This window comes from Lygodium microphyllum, chromosome 22, assembly GCF_053477565.2.
Source record: "Lygodium microphyllum isolate KBCC chromosome 22, Lygodium_microphyllum_v1.1.10, whole genome shotgun sequence".
NCBI lineage: Eukaryota > Viridiplantae > Streptophyta > Polypodiopsida > Schizaeales > Lygodiaceae > Lygodium > Lygodium microphyllum.
Genome location: NC_141156.1, coordinates 80327140 through 80343086, shown reverse-complemented (window position 1 = coordinate 80343086; position 15947 = coordinate 80327140). Strand labels below are relative to the sequence as shown.

Genomic DNA, 15947 nt, shown 5'->3' with positions numbered 1-15947 from the left:
CATCGGGGCACTCAAAAGATGCCCATGCCCTCAGCCAGTCTCAGAAGGGGGCAAGTACTTGATACTTGCTGATTGTACTTGGTTGGGTCATGGAAGCGAGGCCATGGTGAAGCTGGCCAAGAACTTGTAGGTTGGGTAGATGGTGGTGATCGAGGTTGTGGACAACAAGAATTTGAAGATGTTGAACAACTAACAGTGTCAACAATATTGTTGGTATCACGATAGTATGTTGTTTGCAGCAGCTAGTAGTGTTCTAGATGATGATAGTAGTAGGGCAGTATTGAGAGCGCAAGAGATTAGGAGCATGCTATAATGGGAGATGCACTCCATGAGACAAATGCAAGGTGATGCAAACATGTCGTAGCTGCATGAGGTCCTAGTGAGCAAGAGTAAGGCATTTTTTGTGTTGGAATATGTTGGTAGTTGTCTGAGGATAGATGGCTGAAGGCTGAAGGCTGAAGGTGGCAATGATGAGTGATAAAAAAGAGATATAGGGATCACCAGAATTGACTCTATTTATATACGATTTTGGTGCATTTGTCATACTATTTAAAAATAAAGTATTTGTTTTAAATTATAATCAGCATTAATTTCCTTTTTGGGGCTGTTTTTAAGGAGAATAAATTTGGGAAATCTTTTTCACTGAGAGAGTGAGCGTATTGATAAGACCACTGGCACGGTGGTAGCTTGAGGCAAGGTACAACCTATGGGCCTTTATTTGATATCAATTCTTATCTTAGCCAATAGAGCTGAAGGCTTTGTGCTCATAGCGCATGGCTTGGGTTCTCTGACCCATACCTTTTACAACTTCTAATTATTCTTGTAAATATAAAATGAGGAAGAGCACATGGAATTTGGCAAACTCTTGAAGAGAGAGCCTCCAAAAGATTGTCATTCATAGGCCAAACAGATGGAAGCTATGTCACTTGATCCAATCTGACACTAGAAACAATATCCAGAGAGCTTGGAGGCTTAGTAGGAAAAGTCCATCTGTACATTGAAGGACAGAGGTCCATGAATAACAAATGCTATTAATTCTTGAAGGTCAGTCTCTAGAGGTCTGCTTAGAAGACTTGGGATCGGTATTGTTCACATCTATGTATCTCTCAGCGAAACTTATCACAATGGTATGCAGGGCAGTTTGAATGCCTTTGCATTTTTATTTTCTGCAATGATGCATAATTGTTTCTGGTTAATTGAATGCAGGTCAGTCTGAATGCCTTTGCATTTTTATTTTCTGAAATGGTGCAATATAATCAAATACGGGTAGACAACATTGCTGAACTTGAGCACAGGTCAGCTATGTTTTTTTTGCTGGCAATTTTATCAGGTACAATTTGTTTTACGTTCTTTTAGAAAGAAGTGCTTGCTTCAATCAACAAAATCTCTGTAACATATATGATTTAACACGCTGTGCATCAGTATTAGCCCACAAGTTCCTGATGAGCTTGAGAAGATGTTAGGTTCTTTAAGCTGCAAACTTGATGTAATGGTGCAAACAGGTTAGAAGATGCTGGTTATGGTGTGGGTCTGAGAATGTTAGAATTACTTTGCCATAGGGAGAAGGTGGGACCTTCTAACCAATTCATTTGTTTGCAAAAAGTTATGGTCAATGCATTTTGTCGATATTGTATTTAACTTGTCAAAATATGACCTGACAGAACAACAGGAGGGAAGTAAAACTGCTAGGAATCCTTTCATTTGTACATAGTACACTGTGGAAGTCACTTTTTGGAAAGGTACCAATCCCCTCTCAACCTATCTCTGAGAATTTTTTGTCATTGCTTTTGGAAGAAGATGAAAAGATTGGCTAGCTGATCTGATCAGTGCTGTTAAAAGACTGCAGATTCTCTGGAAAGAGGAACAGAACATGATGATGAATATATGATCAGTGAAAATGAGCTTCTTGTTAACAGGTAAGCTGCAGGTTGCTACAAAATATTGTTTATTTGCTGATTCGTCTCTCTTTGGGTTACTCCTGATTACATTGAAAGTGCACGGGTCTTATGCATGCACATTACATGTCTCTTTTAGTGGAGTTGGGGGGAAATTTATATGCATTGTTTAAATGCCAAAAGTAGTTGTGCTTTACAAAATTCAAGCATTGTGACAGATGCTGGAGCTTGAAGTTGGTTTTATTTACCAACTTCTGAGCATTTCTTATGAAAGGGATCAGTAGAAAAAGCTCAAGGTCAGGTACAGGATCTCCCAACTGTGAAAAGAGGTCAAGTGTTTACTGCACCCTGAATGCATAGCTGTCTTCCTGGGAAATGTCTATTTTGGGATATTAGGAAATTATGTAAAACTCTTGAGTTTGGCATTTTTGTACATGTCTGGACCTCAGCGTTCATTCTTTCTCAGTCTTTAACAATGGTAGTAGTGTCTTCTTTCTTAGAACCCCTCCCAGATCTGTAGCCTAAGGTTGTGGCCCTGCTTCCTAGACCAGTCAGAAAGGTCATTTCTATGATTTCAGGGACTTCACTTAACTTCTTGGGATTTCTGGTGACTGTTTATCAATTATTAAAAGTGATAAGTTACCAAAAATCTCCCAAATATCCTGCTGTCCTGCAAATTTTCACATTACCACCTATTTTTCTGAAACTCGGGCAAAAAATATGTGGCTTGGTAGAGAGACAGCAGCTAAATGTCATTTGGAAACTTAAACTTGCAAAGGTTACAAGCTAGATTCATGCCCCTTTCAATGCAATACTTCTCAAAGGAAATGAACTAACAGTTTATTGAGAAAGTTCTCCCAATGGTTTACAAATCAATCTTCTCTGGCCAAACTGTTCAGAGTAAATAAACTGTAGTTTCATCTAATCTTTATGTTATGATTTGTGTTTGGACGATGCAAGTACATTTTGTGTCATCAATGCATTTATGCCAAGGTTTTGGGCTGGAACTCATTCCATCAATATAGTTGGTTATGTATTCTGTTTGCAAGAGGACAGGTCTTTCATACCCAACAGGACTCTGTATGTTTGATTTGAGAATTAGGTTGGAACTGACTGTAGTTTTGGTGATGTACTCTGTTTGCAATTATGTTACTGTTTATCTTGTTTGGCAGATTCATTTCAGTTCCCAAGGACATGGGAGCATTTAACTGCGGTGCATTTGTGGCAGGCATAGTTAAGGTATTGCATCATTGTGCTTCAAGTTCAATATCGGCAGGAAGAATCAAACTGTTTGATCCATTGCGACCATTACAACAGATTTTTGACTCTGAGGCTTTTGCAGCATGTTTTAACTATAGTGCGTGTGAATATATGTAGGGTGTGCTTGATGGTTCAGGTTTTCCTGCAAGGGTAACAGCACACTTTGTACCAGTTGAAGGGCAACAACGGCCTCGCACAACAATATTGATAAAGTTTGCAAAAGAGGTCTGGTTTCGCACTATCCTCCTGAAAGACATATGGATACATGCAAGCACATATTCAAATCTGAAAAGCATTGACAACTGCCCACTGCCATTTTTCATTCTTGTTTCCGTGAGCTCTTCACAAAAGGGTATTTCATAACAGTGCTTAATGTATGTTCACCCAAGCAATCACATATTGTGGCTTGAGCTTGCAAAAGAGATCTGGTTTTGTACTCTCCCCCTGAAAGACATATGCATGCATGCAAACACAGCAATATCTATAAAGTTGGCAAATAAATTTTATTAGCACTATCCTCATGAAAGATATGCATGCATGTAAGAACAGATGCAAATCCAAAAAACAATGACAACTGCCCAGTGTCCCTTTTCATCCTTGTTTGCACAAGCTTTACAAAAGCTTCACACCCATGCTTAATTATTGTCTATCTTACAATCACATAGTATAGCTTGAGTGCAGGGATTAATTGTTGTGATTCATTTTGTTTGCTACTGAGGGAAGAGTGATGTGGATGAGGGTGAGCTAACAGTAGTGATAGAGTAATGTAAATATTATTTTTCCAAGTAGCTGAGAATGTTTTAATATTCACCTTGCCTTCACTTCAAACAAAAGTAAGAGTAAAACAGAGAAACGTAAATATTATTTCTCCAAGTGGCTGAGAACATCACAATGTTTACCTTGCCTTGGGTTCAAACAAAAGTAAGAGTAAAATTTTCCTTTCATCAACTTTTCAATGGCTGAAAGTGTTGTACTAACAGCTTCTATAGGATTGTCAATCTTTACCTCTGCTATCACTCATTGAATTTATGGGAAGATGCTAAGTAACATGTGATTGCATGACAATAAATTGGCTTTTTACACTTCTTGGATATACATGTGTGAATAAATGGATGTTGTAAATGAAGGAAAGAGTGTACAACATGCTCAAGGGCAGAGCTGTCCAACAGCCGATGGCTCTCATGGGAGTGGGCTGAGGGATGGTCGGAGTGTGACATCCATTGAAGACAGATCCTGAGTGCTGTAACCACCAGTTGGAATTGAGATGATGTTGAAATTGGAAGGGCAGCAGACTGGAAACAAAACACACTAGCCTTTGGTGCTGGAATTGGTAAACAAAGCAATCTAACCGCTTGAAGATGATAGCAATTGATCACCGGAGGCTGTAGGAAGTTGGGCAAGAGTAGAGGAAGGTGAAGATGATGTTGATTGTGCCTGCACTGGAAATGATAGCAGAGGAAGGTGAAGATGACGTTGATTGTGCTTGCATTGCAGTAAATGCAAGTTGCAGCATGCATTGGAAATGGCTGGAATAGTAGGGTGGCCTGGTCAAACTATAAATGCAGCTGTTAGGAGGGGCAAAAATTGGTCACCGGCTTATGGAGTCGGTAGTAGGTGGTGGCAATGGATAGGGCGCTAGGGGCTGTTGATGACATGGCAACAACCTTGATGGGCTGGACAGCCACTAGAGGGAGGGTTGATGGCTAAAACTTGGAAGACAATGGATAAGGCTTGAGTGGTGGGCAGCCTGCCTATTTTTAGATGAGTGGATCCTCCCAAATCGGGGTTTGGCTTACGGGGCACAAATACTCTCTAGGACTGCACACCATTTAATGAAACTTTGGGTAATTTACATATTTTGGGATTGTTTTAAAGAGCTATTTAGTTTGTAACACATTTTTAGCTCAACATTGCCCTCTGTTGTGTGCCCAATTTTGTGTTGTCTCTACCATTAAAAAGGTCTCTTCCTACTAAGCGGGCTATTTTCAATCTGCATGCACTTGTGCAAAAGATTACAATTGAGGCTCATTCAAAGTTTTCCAGTAGCATTAATTTATCAGTGTCTACAGCCTTGATTCATAGCCATGCATGTGATGTGGAATTGATTGTGGTCATCTTTGAGTTTAACTTGTATATATTGGCATACTCTCTCGTCCTGGCTTAAGATACCTTTTCGGTACTTACCACTCTGGTTACATTATAGTCACAGACTAATGTTGCAGGGTTTCACTAATTCTGATTGGGCTAGTGACTTGTCCCAAGGTTAGTATTGAGTGGGGACATGGATTGGTAGGCCGTGGACGGCATGTTCTGCATCTCTTGGTGGCCTTGTTTAAACTTTAAGGTTGACTCCATGTGGTACCATTGGTTGGTTTGGGGAATACTCTAAGGTGTCAGGTGTAGCTGTATCTGTGGAAAAGTTAGTAAGGGTGTGTTGTCATTTCCCCAAGATACCTCCCTCTGGACTGTAAGAGGTGATCTCTATGCTGACACAGCTCCACAAGGAAGAGTCCAAGGCACCATGATCTAGGAAATTCATCACCAATTACAAAGTGGTGTTCAACCACACTTAGCTGCAACTACTAAATGTGGAGTAGTGAAGCAACACGTTTGAAGTGCTAAAGCACCACTTACGAAGTGGTCAAGCACCTCCAGTGAACTTTGAAGTGCTTCATCACATTCTAACAGTGGTTGGGCACTAGTTTGGTATGGTTCTCCATCACTTTAAGTCGTGGAGCACTTTCAATTGGTGCAGCACCACTACAAAGTGATATTGCACTACTAGCAAGAGATATGCAATTGTGCAAAGTGGCACGTGGATCTAGGCATACAAACAGGTGCGCAAACAGGCATGTAGACCCAGTTGTGCAAGCATACAGTCGGTAGACGTGCAAACAAGGCAAATGTGTGGAGAAAGAGGTTCTTGGTTTGATAGATGCTGAAGTAGTGGCTTGTAGACCTGATTGGTTTGTAGACAGATTTGCACTTTTAGATCTATGGGCAGCAATAAATGTTTTTCTATGGCAGATCAGGACACATCTTCTATTGATCAAGCAAAGGCAGCTTCGGGACCTGACATGGATAAAGAGATGACACAATATTATTGATTCTAGCTGGTAGTCAAACGCAACGAATATGTTGAGGGTGATGCTCCTATGTGTGAATTTGATGAATTGACTTCGTAGATGCCTCAAATGTTATTTAATGCCCAAGTTGCTAGTCCATTGGATGGTTTGTTGGAGTTAGATTAGGAAAATTTTCTAGAATGTGGAAACACTTTGATTGGGGAATATGTGAAACACAATCAAAATAATCTTTTGGAGTTAAATGAAGTAGATGTTCTTGACACGTGTGTCATCGTGAAGAGGTATTGAGATTTGTTTCTTCTTTCATGAAAGAGGTGGTTATCTTGTTTTCCATCATTGGAATTCCCATGTTGTCATTGATTAGGTAGTGGTTGCTGTTGAGCTAAAACACGCTTTTCAGCTGATTAGCATTCTTAAACAGCCCCCAAAACATAGTTAATAAAAAACCCTAAAAAGGGGATCGGTCCAAGAGAGTTTCAGTGTTCCCCCCAAAACCCTAATTCTTTGGGGCACCCTTCAACATCTATAAATAGACAGGTTTCCCCCATTCAACCTATTTCCATCTATGCAGGTTTCTTACCCTTGAGTGCAGATTTCAGCCTTTAGTCCACACACACGTGGTTGTCCAGTCCTAGTGATTGCTGCCATACCTTTTGCTGCTACATTTGCTCCTCCAGTGTGTAGGCGACAGTTGGCAGCCCATCTTCCTCATTAGGTGACCTTCTGCTGCTGCGTTTGGATCTCTTCAACACTTGGCAACAGCTGGCGACTGCATCTACAACTTGTGTTTGGTGTCATCTTTCCAGGCGGAAACTCCTCCACATCAGGTGACAACTGCCAGCCCTCTTTGACACTTGTCCAGCTTGCGTTTGTGCTCCAGGTCCTCCTGAAATCTACGTTTGTTTCATCCTCTCCATTCTACACTCCGACTGGTGGTCATAAACCTGGGATCCGTCTTCGGTGGACGTCACTTTCCGACACTTTGCTTTGCTCTTGAGTATCTGTACACTCTTACATTCATTTACAATATTCATTCACTTCAGAGTTGTGTTCTTCTCTTCCTTCTTTTGTTTGTGTTTGAGTTTTGAGTTTTGCGTTTCGGGTTTGAGTTTTGCTTTTCGTGTCTATGTCTGTCTCTCTTTGTGTCTCTATCGTGGTTGTACATTGTGTTTCCTCAGTACAAATCCTAGTAGTCTTCTTCACATGGTATTAGAGCCAATGCTCTTGTAAAGAGTATCTTGCGGATATTATGGAGAGTTTGTTTTTGGGCGAGACACACAATACGACTTGTAACCGAATCACAATGTCACGGACATCTTCTTCTCCAGTTCCTATGATGTCCTATCAAGCTTCTCCATTACTCGAGGCCCTGAGATGGCATTATGGACTCAGTGATGTGGACGACAGTCCACGTTCACCGTCACCTTCTTTTCCTACTCCTATTCCATATTTCACCTACATGATAGAGAAGGACTTTGAGGAATACTATCGCAACAAGTACGGTGATGTTTACACCCCTCCTACTAGTTTTACTACCACATTCGGACCGGTTGGTGAGGTTGGCTACCTCTTCAATCATGGAGGATATACAACATTTGGAATGTCTGGCGATCGATCTTTATCATCTCAACCAGGTCCAGTGTTAGGTTTGTACAATCCTTTTGAGTTGCACGAATCAAAACCCTCGCCTGTTTCTTCTTTTGAGGTACAGGATTCAGATGGCTTTGCGTATGTGAACTTCAATAGAGGGGACTCTCGAAGCAGACGTAATTTAGGTACATCTATAGCTTTTGTTTCATTTAAGCATGTAACATATACTTCTCAATTCCCTCCTATTCCACCACTTCTACATCATACCTTGATTACCTCTCATCATCTTTTCAAAACCTTGGGTTACACTACACATCTGTATCACACACACTAGGGATTGGATCTTCCATCTCTGCTCCTAATACTCTCATTTTCTACCCCATTCTTTGCCTCTTTGCACCTTGGTACTTTGTTAGCAAGAATGTCACCCTTTAACACAGTGCCTCTCACCTTTTAGCAAATGAGCACACCCATAGCACTTGGGACGACTGTGATGGGCATTTCCCTCACTACCCCCAGATTCACATCTCATACGACCACTTAGATGCAGGGGTTTCCATCCTCAGCTTATGGTGCGTCTTTACACTCCTTGGGTTATACCTACTTAGGGATTCCCATCTTTTGCTCCACGTGTTCCCATCCCACCTCCTTGGGTTCCTCATGTGGCTATCATGCCCATGTCTAGTCAATCCATCCTTACCTATGGATCCACCTTGCACACTCATCATATGCCTGGTGGGCACTCTGGGACCCATTTCCAAGTGTACTCCACTCCCCCATCCTACCCACATGACACATTCCCCCATTATCCATCACCTAGCACTACCACTCTTGTTGCAACGGCAAAAAATACCTTCACGGATAAGACTCATTTTAATGCGTCGAATTTTACCACTTGATCAAGTTTCATGCAACAAGTGCTTGAGTCTCAGGGTCTTTGGGATCTAGTCGTTGGTTTAGAGTCCATGTTGGACCCTCGACTAGCTCACCCTGACTACATCTGTCAATGGAGAGCCGGCAATGCCACAGCCAATGTTGAGTTGATGCAGGGATTGCTTCCTGAGTTTCACTCTTAGTTACATCACTTCTCGCTCGCATCAGAGTGTTGGAGTCACCTTCTTGGTTGCTATGCCGCCAAAGATCGTACTCGGTGCATAAATCTCGACTTTGAGCTTCAAGAGTTCTCTATTAAGGAAGGGGATGATTTGAAAGTCGAGTTGACTGAATATAGGCGGTTACTCACCGAGCTCGCCACTACTGGCTCTCCGAAGTCAAACGATGATCAGGTTACATTCTTCTTGAATAAGTTGCTCGAAAAATACTTCAATTTCATTCAACACATCATCTCATAGCCAAGGCTACCGACCTACGAGTTTGAGTGTCAGTTCTTGTGTTATATGAGGCTGCACGATCAAGTCCACAAGAAATTCTTATCACAGCCTTATTTAAAGTAGAGGGGGTTGGTTGCCTCTTCTTTGGGAGGGAAAACCAACAGTGGCAAGAACTCACAAGATGCGAAGGCTAGCCAATTCAAGGTGACACATCTTCCTCAGATGGAACCAAAGAAACAAGACCTATCTGGAAGCAACTCCCTAAGAAAAACAGGTTTTGTATACATTGCCAGTGATCCAGCCATGTGGACAAGGAGTGTCGCTCGAGGGGCCAAGGTCTTCCAGCTAAAAAGCCTCAGTTGACCGTTGCGATTGCACAGTCCAGTGGGGCTATGCCTCTTGCTTTTGCTTCATCCGTTGCCTCAGCACCAATGTTGCTGTTGGACGTATGGCATGCGGACAGCCTTAGAAGACGGTCTCTTTTACTAACCCTAAGGGATTGTTTGATTGGTTTGCAGGTTCCCATCCCATTGTACTTCATGCATCCATCTCACCTCCCTCTCCACCTCGTTAGGTGTTTCATTGAGACAGAGATCTACTATTGGGCGTACGTGATGTTGACCACACTCTTAGACTAGCATGTCTCTAGGTTTTGTACTCTTAGAGTCCGGCCTATAGGATTTGTTGTCCTTAGCTTTTCCATTCTTGTGTCTTTCGTTGCATTTAATCACACATATACAGATTCATTGCATTGTACTTTTGGTTAGCTTTTTCTTTCTGTTATGTATTGCTTTGGAGCATCTCACTACTAACCTTTGTGCTTGTAGATTCTTCTTTCTTTTGCAGGGTTTTGTATTTTACTCGGGCTATTTTGCAGGTTTGCTTTGGTTCTTCCTAGGCTGGAGACATGGGGATGTCCACCGTTTCTTTCATGGTTTCATCATTCTAGGAGTGTTTGCTCTTCTTCCAGCATGGAGGCTTCCCCTCCCGAGACAGATCATACAACATTTCTCTTGATGCTATCATGGCGGTGACTTCTACCTTGCTCTTTTAGCGGGGTGCTTCATCCTTTTCATCATCATCTTCTTCAATTCATCATGGTTCTCGATACCACATGTAGACTGACATTAGGCTCCTCTTCCTCCTTTGGCATCTACATCCAGGTTGAGAGGGGGTCCCTTCCGTTCTTGGTATTCTAAAGGCTTCAACACTTTGTCTTCGACATCAGCTTCTCCCCCCTGTTGTACCTTTTCCCTTTGCATTGCATGATTTCATCATCTTTGTACTAGGGCGCTTGGGCAAGTGAATAATTTCCCCACAAGGGACATGGTCCAAATGGCACCTTCTGCATGAACATTCTTCAGCATGTAGCATACTTTGTATCTCATTGTGCAGAGCACCACTTGAGCTGATCCTATGCTGTTTCCACTGGCGGTTGTTGTTACCACATCACCATACTCCTGCATTACATGGATACCTCATCACCTTTTTTCCCCTCGTCATCGACATCCTCGAGTGGATAAGTAAGCTTGTAGTGTTTTGTGATGTGTTGGGTGTATTCTCCCTACTCTCGACTTCTAGGTCATTGTTACTCAATCGGCTGCATCCCATAAAATTTAACAATCACTTAAAAAGTTCAATGTGGTTCCATCCGCCTTTGTAGGGCTTGGTAGGCCATTGGGCAGCCGCCGTGCACCCTTTGTTTGATGCCTTGTCCTCTCTGGGGTGACTACTTGAGAGGAAACATGGATAGAGAATTATAGAGAGAGGAAAGATATTATTTGAGAGAGAGAGAGAGAGAGAGAGAGAGAGAGAGAGAGAGAGGAGCTGGCATTTGACTTTTGTTGGAGTGGGAGCCAGTACTTGTCACTTGGATATTACATTGAGCATTTGGTTATGCAATTGAGCTTGAGGGTCTTATAGTGAGACCGTGGGACTTGGTGACATATACATACTCTTGTCATGCCTTATATATACAATTAATGCTTAGTGGGCTGATTTGACATTCCTTTTGGGCCGGCACTGTTAGCAGATTAGTCGGCTCAGGTGTGAGTTTGTGCTGCAAAGACTACAGCATTTTATGTAGTATTTAACTGGCATTTTCTGGTGCCCTTTTTAGGGCTAGGGAGCATTTAATGCTGGCCGACCAGCATTAAATGCTGACCGACTGCATTTATTGCTCCCCCCATTTTATGCCTACATATTGTTGGGGCTCCTTCTTATGTACTTCAGCCATCATTTGTTGATTTTTCTGAGGAGAGAGGAGCCAGTGCTAGGGTGCCCACACAGCTAGTGACTCACTGTTGTATGCTGTTGTCTTGTGTTCGATATGGATTCCGTTTCCCAAGCATACATCTGAGTTCTCATTTGTATTTGTGTTTATTCTTTCTCGTCTTGTGTTTCAACAGTTTATTTCAGCATGTTGTTTATGCTTCCATTGCTGCACCACTTTTGACATGGTATCAGATTTCAGGATTTGTGTTTCTACTGCCTTTTATTGCTGATTTCAGGACTATTTTTACTCTTGCTGATCAGGTAGCTACTGCTCCAATCAGGCAACCAGTTTTGCTTGCGTTTTTTGCTGACGTTAGTATCCGTACAGCCTGGCATCCATTTCAGCCTGCATTTTGGTGTTTCTACACCTCCTCTTGGCTGGGCGCTTATATCATAAGGCCGTTTTTGCTGTTTTTGCCAGTTTTTGACTGATTTTTTAGCTTTTGGGTTATACTGCATGTGAACTCTTGCTTTTTGTAGTCTGTGCTCATGGTTTGGCTATGTTCCCTCTCCCAATCCCTTCTTTTCTCTACTTCTTTTCTAAATCCTCTCTAGATGGCTTCTCCATGCACATCCATTGATGACAAGCTCCATGGACTTGGTTATTACACGTGGAGTGCAGTGATGAAGGCTCGGTTTATTCAAAAGCAGTTATGGTACGTGGTTGGCAGAGCTATGGCACGTCCTCGACAACCTTCTCCTGTTCCATCTGATTTTGATGAAGACAACCATGAGGAGGCTATGCCTACATGGGATTCGGATGATGCCCATGCTTATTCGGCATTACTTTGGTGTATTTCCAAAGAAGTCCTACTGGCGGTCACCTCTTGTATGACAGCTTCAGATGTATGGTCGAAGTTACAGTTGATGTATGAGGCTCCTTCCACCATGAGGGCCGTTACTCTCTATGGCCAGCTCCAGCAACTGAAGTTTGAATCCAAAGATACGATTCAATCCTTCCTACTTCGTGTTACCCAACTCCAGAACCAGTTTTGCACTATGCAGTCTGCCCTATCAGAGGCACATCTTGTTGGTATGGTACTCTACAAGCTTCCTCGGGAGTTTGATAGAGTGACGAATGCTTTACGGGCTCAGACATCTACGACTCTTGTCAGTTTTCTTCACATGTCCTCTATGCTACTTGAGCATGAGGGTACTTTGCGACTACAGGGGAGGCTTCCGTCACATTATGGAGGTTCAGGTGAGGCTCTTGCAGCTTTAGAGAGGGGTTCAAAGATGAAGAAGTCGAAGGCCAATGTTATCACTGTGGCAAGAAAGGTCATTTAAGGAAGGACTGCAAAGAGTTAGCGGCTTTGTGGAAGAAAAAGGAGCAGAAGAAGCGGGATGCAGATTCCTCCGATGAGTCATCATCTGCCTCAGATTCCAATTCTGATCCTCCAGCCAAGGCAAAGTCCAAGGCGCGGAAGGGATCCTCTTTTCGGATCGTGGGAAGGGCTTAGTGGCTCCTTCCTCAGCTGCTTTCTATTGGTGGTGATGCGGACATCCCTCATGACTCTCCTGTGCCAGAGAGGGAGTGTGAGAGGGTGGTGAGACGGGGCAGCCGTGACTCATCTATGTTTATACAGATGCATAGGATCTAGAGAGGGACATCTCTGATGCATCGCGCGAAGTCTGGCAGGTACAAATCCTAGAGCTAGGATTGACATCTAGGTTCATGATGGGATGGTTACTTGATAGAGAGTAGGAGGCTTTCGTCTGAAATTCACATGAGGGGACACTTTGGCAATTCTGGCCGAAGGCGGGAATTCCACGGTCACATGTTCAAAGACATGTTTGGTAGATTGGTCTTGTATGTCCTGGGTGACATAGGTGGCATTATACAGAGAGCTGCTATGATTCTTCTCTATTTTTAGGTGGTGTTGTTATGCTTGACATCGATATCAGATACTCTCCGAGGCATCTTGGTGGTGGGCTTGCCACTCATTGCTTGGATATCCATGGTTCTTCTGGTGGTTCTATGTTGTATAGTTTATGATACCTCATCATTGTACTATTGTATTGTATCAGATCACCCTTGATCTGAGAGAGGGTGTTAGCAGATTAGTTAGCTCAGATGTGAGACTGTGTTGTATAGGCTACAACATTTTATGTAGTATTTATCTGGCATTTTTTGGTGCCCTTTTTAGGGCTATGGAGCATTTAATGTTGGCCGATTGCATTTATTGCTCCCCCCATTTTAGGCCTATATATTGTTGGGGCTCCTCTTCCTCTTATAGCCATCGTTTGTGGATTCTTCTAAGGAGAGAGGAGCCGGTGCTAGGGTGCCCACACAGCCAGTGACTCACTGTTGTATGCTGCTGTCGTGTGTTCGATATGGATTCCGTTTCTCGGGCATAGATCTGAGTTCTCATATGTATTTGTGTTTATTCTTTCTCGTCTTGTGTTTCAGCAGTTTATTTCAGCATGTTGTTTATGCTTCCATTGCTGCACCACTTCTGATAGGCACTTGTCTTTGTCACAATGTTGTCAATGATGTATGCATCTTGGTTAGTTATGTATTGAGCTTCTGTTACATTGCTCAATTCGTTGTGCCTTTGGTTGGTCTCTTATGTCTATGGGGTGTATCTCAGTTTGACACTGATTTCCTGTCTATGTAGGTTTCTTACCCTTGAGTGCAGATTTCAGCCATGCTACACATACGTGGCATTCCAGCCCCAGCAATTGTTGCCACATTTTCTATTGCTTCGTTTGCTCCTCCAGTGTGTAGGTGACAACTAGCAGCTCATCTCCCTCATCGGGTGACCTTCTTCTACTGCGTTTGGACCTCTTCAACACTTGGCGGTAGTGTAAAGAAATACCCTAACACAAAAACACAAACAGAAACCGTACGACAAAGCACAGACTGATAAAAGAACTCAGTTAGGGTTAGGGTAACTCAAAGACAATGAACACAGAAAATAAATGAAATGATATGACTATTGAATATACAATGCTCATGTAGTAAACACACTATATAGTGAATGAATACTGAATCTCGAACTCCTGTATCAGCCAAGGAAGGTTGGATTTGATGTAGACGACAATGTAAGAAAGAGAAAGGCTAACAACGCAGGTGAGGAGAGAGAAATACTAAAAAAGCAGGTTGCAGGAGAGAGAGACTAAAAACGCAGGAAAAACCAACAATAGCAGTCAGCATGCTGAAATTAGCTCTGAACAGTGTGTGGTAGGCTGGAAATAGGCGCTAGACTGTTGTAGACAGTAATGGCTAGCTTGGACCGCGATGTTCTCCGCGTTTGGGGCGTGGGCAGCAAGCTGAAATACTTGAAATCTGTAAAAATATTTTTTGAATGAAGAGTGATCAGCAACAATCGCTCTGCTGTAAACAGTTGCAAACTGTGGGTGGAAAGCTGAAAATAGGTGTCAAACTGTAGATGACAACAAGGGACAGCTGAGATTGCGATGTCCTTTGTGAAAGGGGTGTGGGCAGCAAGCTGAAAACACCTAAAACTTGTAAAAACGAGTTTGAGGGCTGAATGGAGGGCAACATACTTATTTATAGAAAGTTTGGGCCCTTCCAAGTGGGTTTGTGCTTATGGGACACAGATACTCTCTAGGAATGCATTTCTTTTAAATAAACAAGGTTACTTTATTAATTAAGCATGTTTTGGGACTGTTTAAGTGAAGCTAATGCATTTTTAGCTCAACACCCCCTCCAGTGCCACGAGAATGAAGGCCAGCCAAGCCCTTTTTCTTTTCTTTTACCCGAAGGCATCCCATCCCAAAGTAGCCAGAGCATTGGACAAAGGGTGCGCGTTGGTTGCCTAGTGGCCTACCAAGACTACAGAGGCGATGGTTATCTTACCAAGGGAGCCCAAGTGATCAGTCTAGAGAGGATAGGGCATTGGACAAAGGGTGCTCGTTGGCTGCCCAGTGGGTTACCAAGCCCTACAAAGGTGGATGGAATTAGCTATGGACTTTTTTTGTTTTTTGAGGGCTTTTTAGATTTGATAGATTTAGCATTAAATGAGGGTTGCAAATCTGTTTTCGTCCTATTGAGTATCTGTGCCCCAATACGGGAGAGTGATAAGGGATGGTCAGATCCAAGACCTTCACAAAACAAGCATACTATCCCTACTATTACTGGGTGTCGATGAAGAAGGAAAATGGCTAAGGTGTGGATATAGCAAATATGTGAAGCAAGCAAGACAAGCAAAGTAAGCAAGCAAGCTAGGGAAAAACTGCCTAAGAGACTGCCATGTGCAATGCCACGAATATGGTGGATCTAGAGTTAACCACTTCAAAAGACCAAAAAGGGATAAATGCGTATAGATGCATGTTTACATGAACAGAATGCCAATTCATGGGGTAATGCAATGGGAGATACAAGATGTCATGCTTATGCAAAATGCTATGCAACGGTGCCACTTGGACAGTGTCCTCGCAAGGGAATTGTTCACTTGTCCAAGTGCCCTTTTACAATCATATTATCTTGAAAGTACGGATGAAGTCACAAATGTTCATAATACAATACAAAAGAATAAATGAATGTC

The 15947-nt window shown here is 42.6% G+C and overlaps 1 protein-coding gene across 2 annotated transcripts in view; it reads left to right on the top strand.

Annotated features, from left to right (window-relative positions):
- The window catches only part of LOC148017335 (Transport protein particle (TRAPP) component), a 40795-nt gene that overhangs the window by 5352 nt on the left and 19496 nt on the right, over window positions 1–15947 (top strand). For both annotated transcript variants that reach the window (XR_015687902.1, XM_087663224.1), the window contains exons 2-7: window positions 1207–1295; window positions 1503–1566; window positions 1662–1739; window positions 1840–1916; window positions 3068–3134; window positions 3273–3380. Coding sequence is in view for 1 of the 2 variants with exons in the window: in XM_087663224.1 (XP_087519350.1) it covers window positions 1207–1295; window positions 1503–1566; window positions 1662–1739; window positions 1840–1916; window positions 3068–3134; window positions 3273–3380 (483 nt within the window). In the remaining variant the exon portion in view is untranslated. The remainder of the gene's footprint in view (window positions 1–1206; window positions 1296–1502; window positions 1567–1661; window positions 1740–1839; window positions 1917–3067; window positions 3135–3272; window positions 3381–15947) is intronic.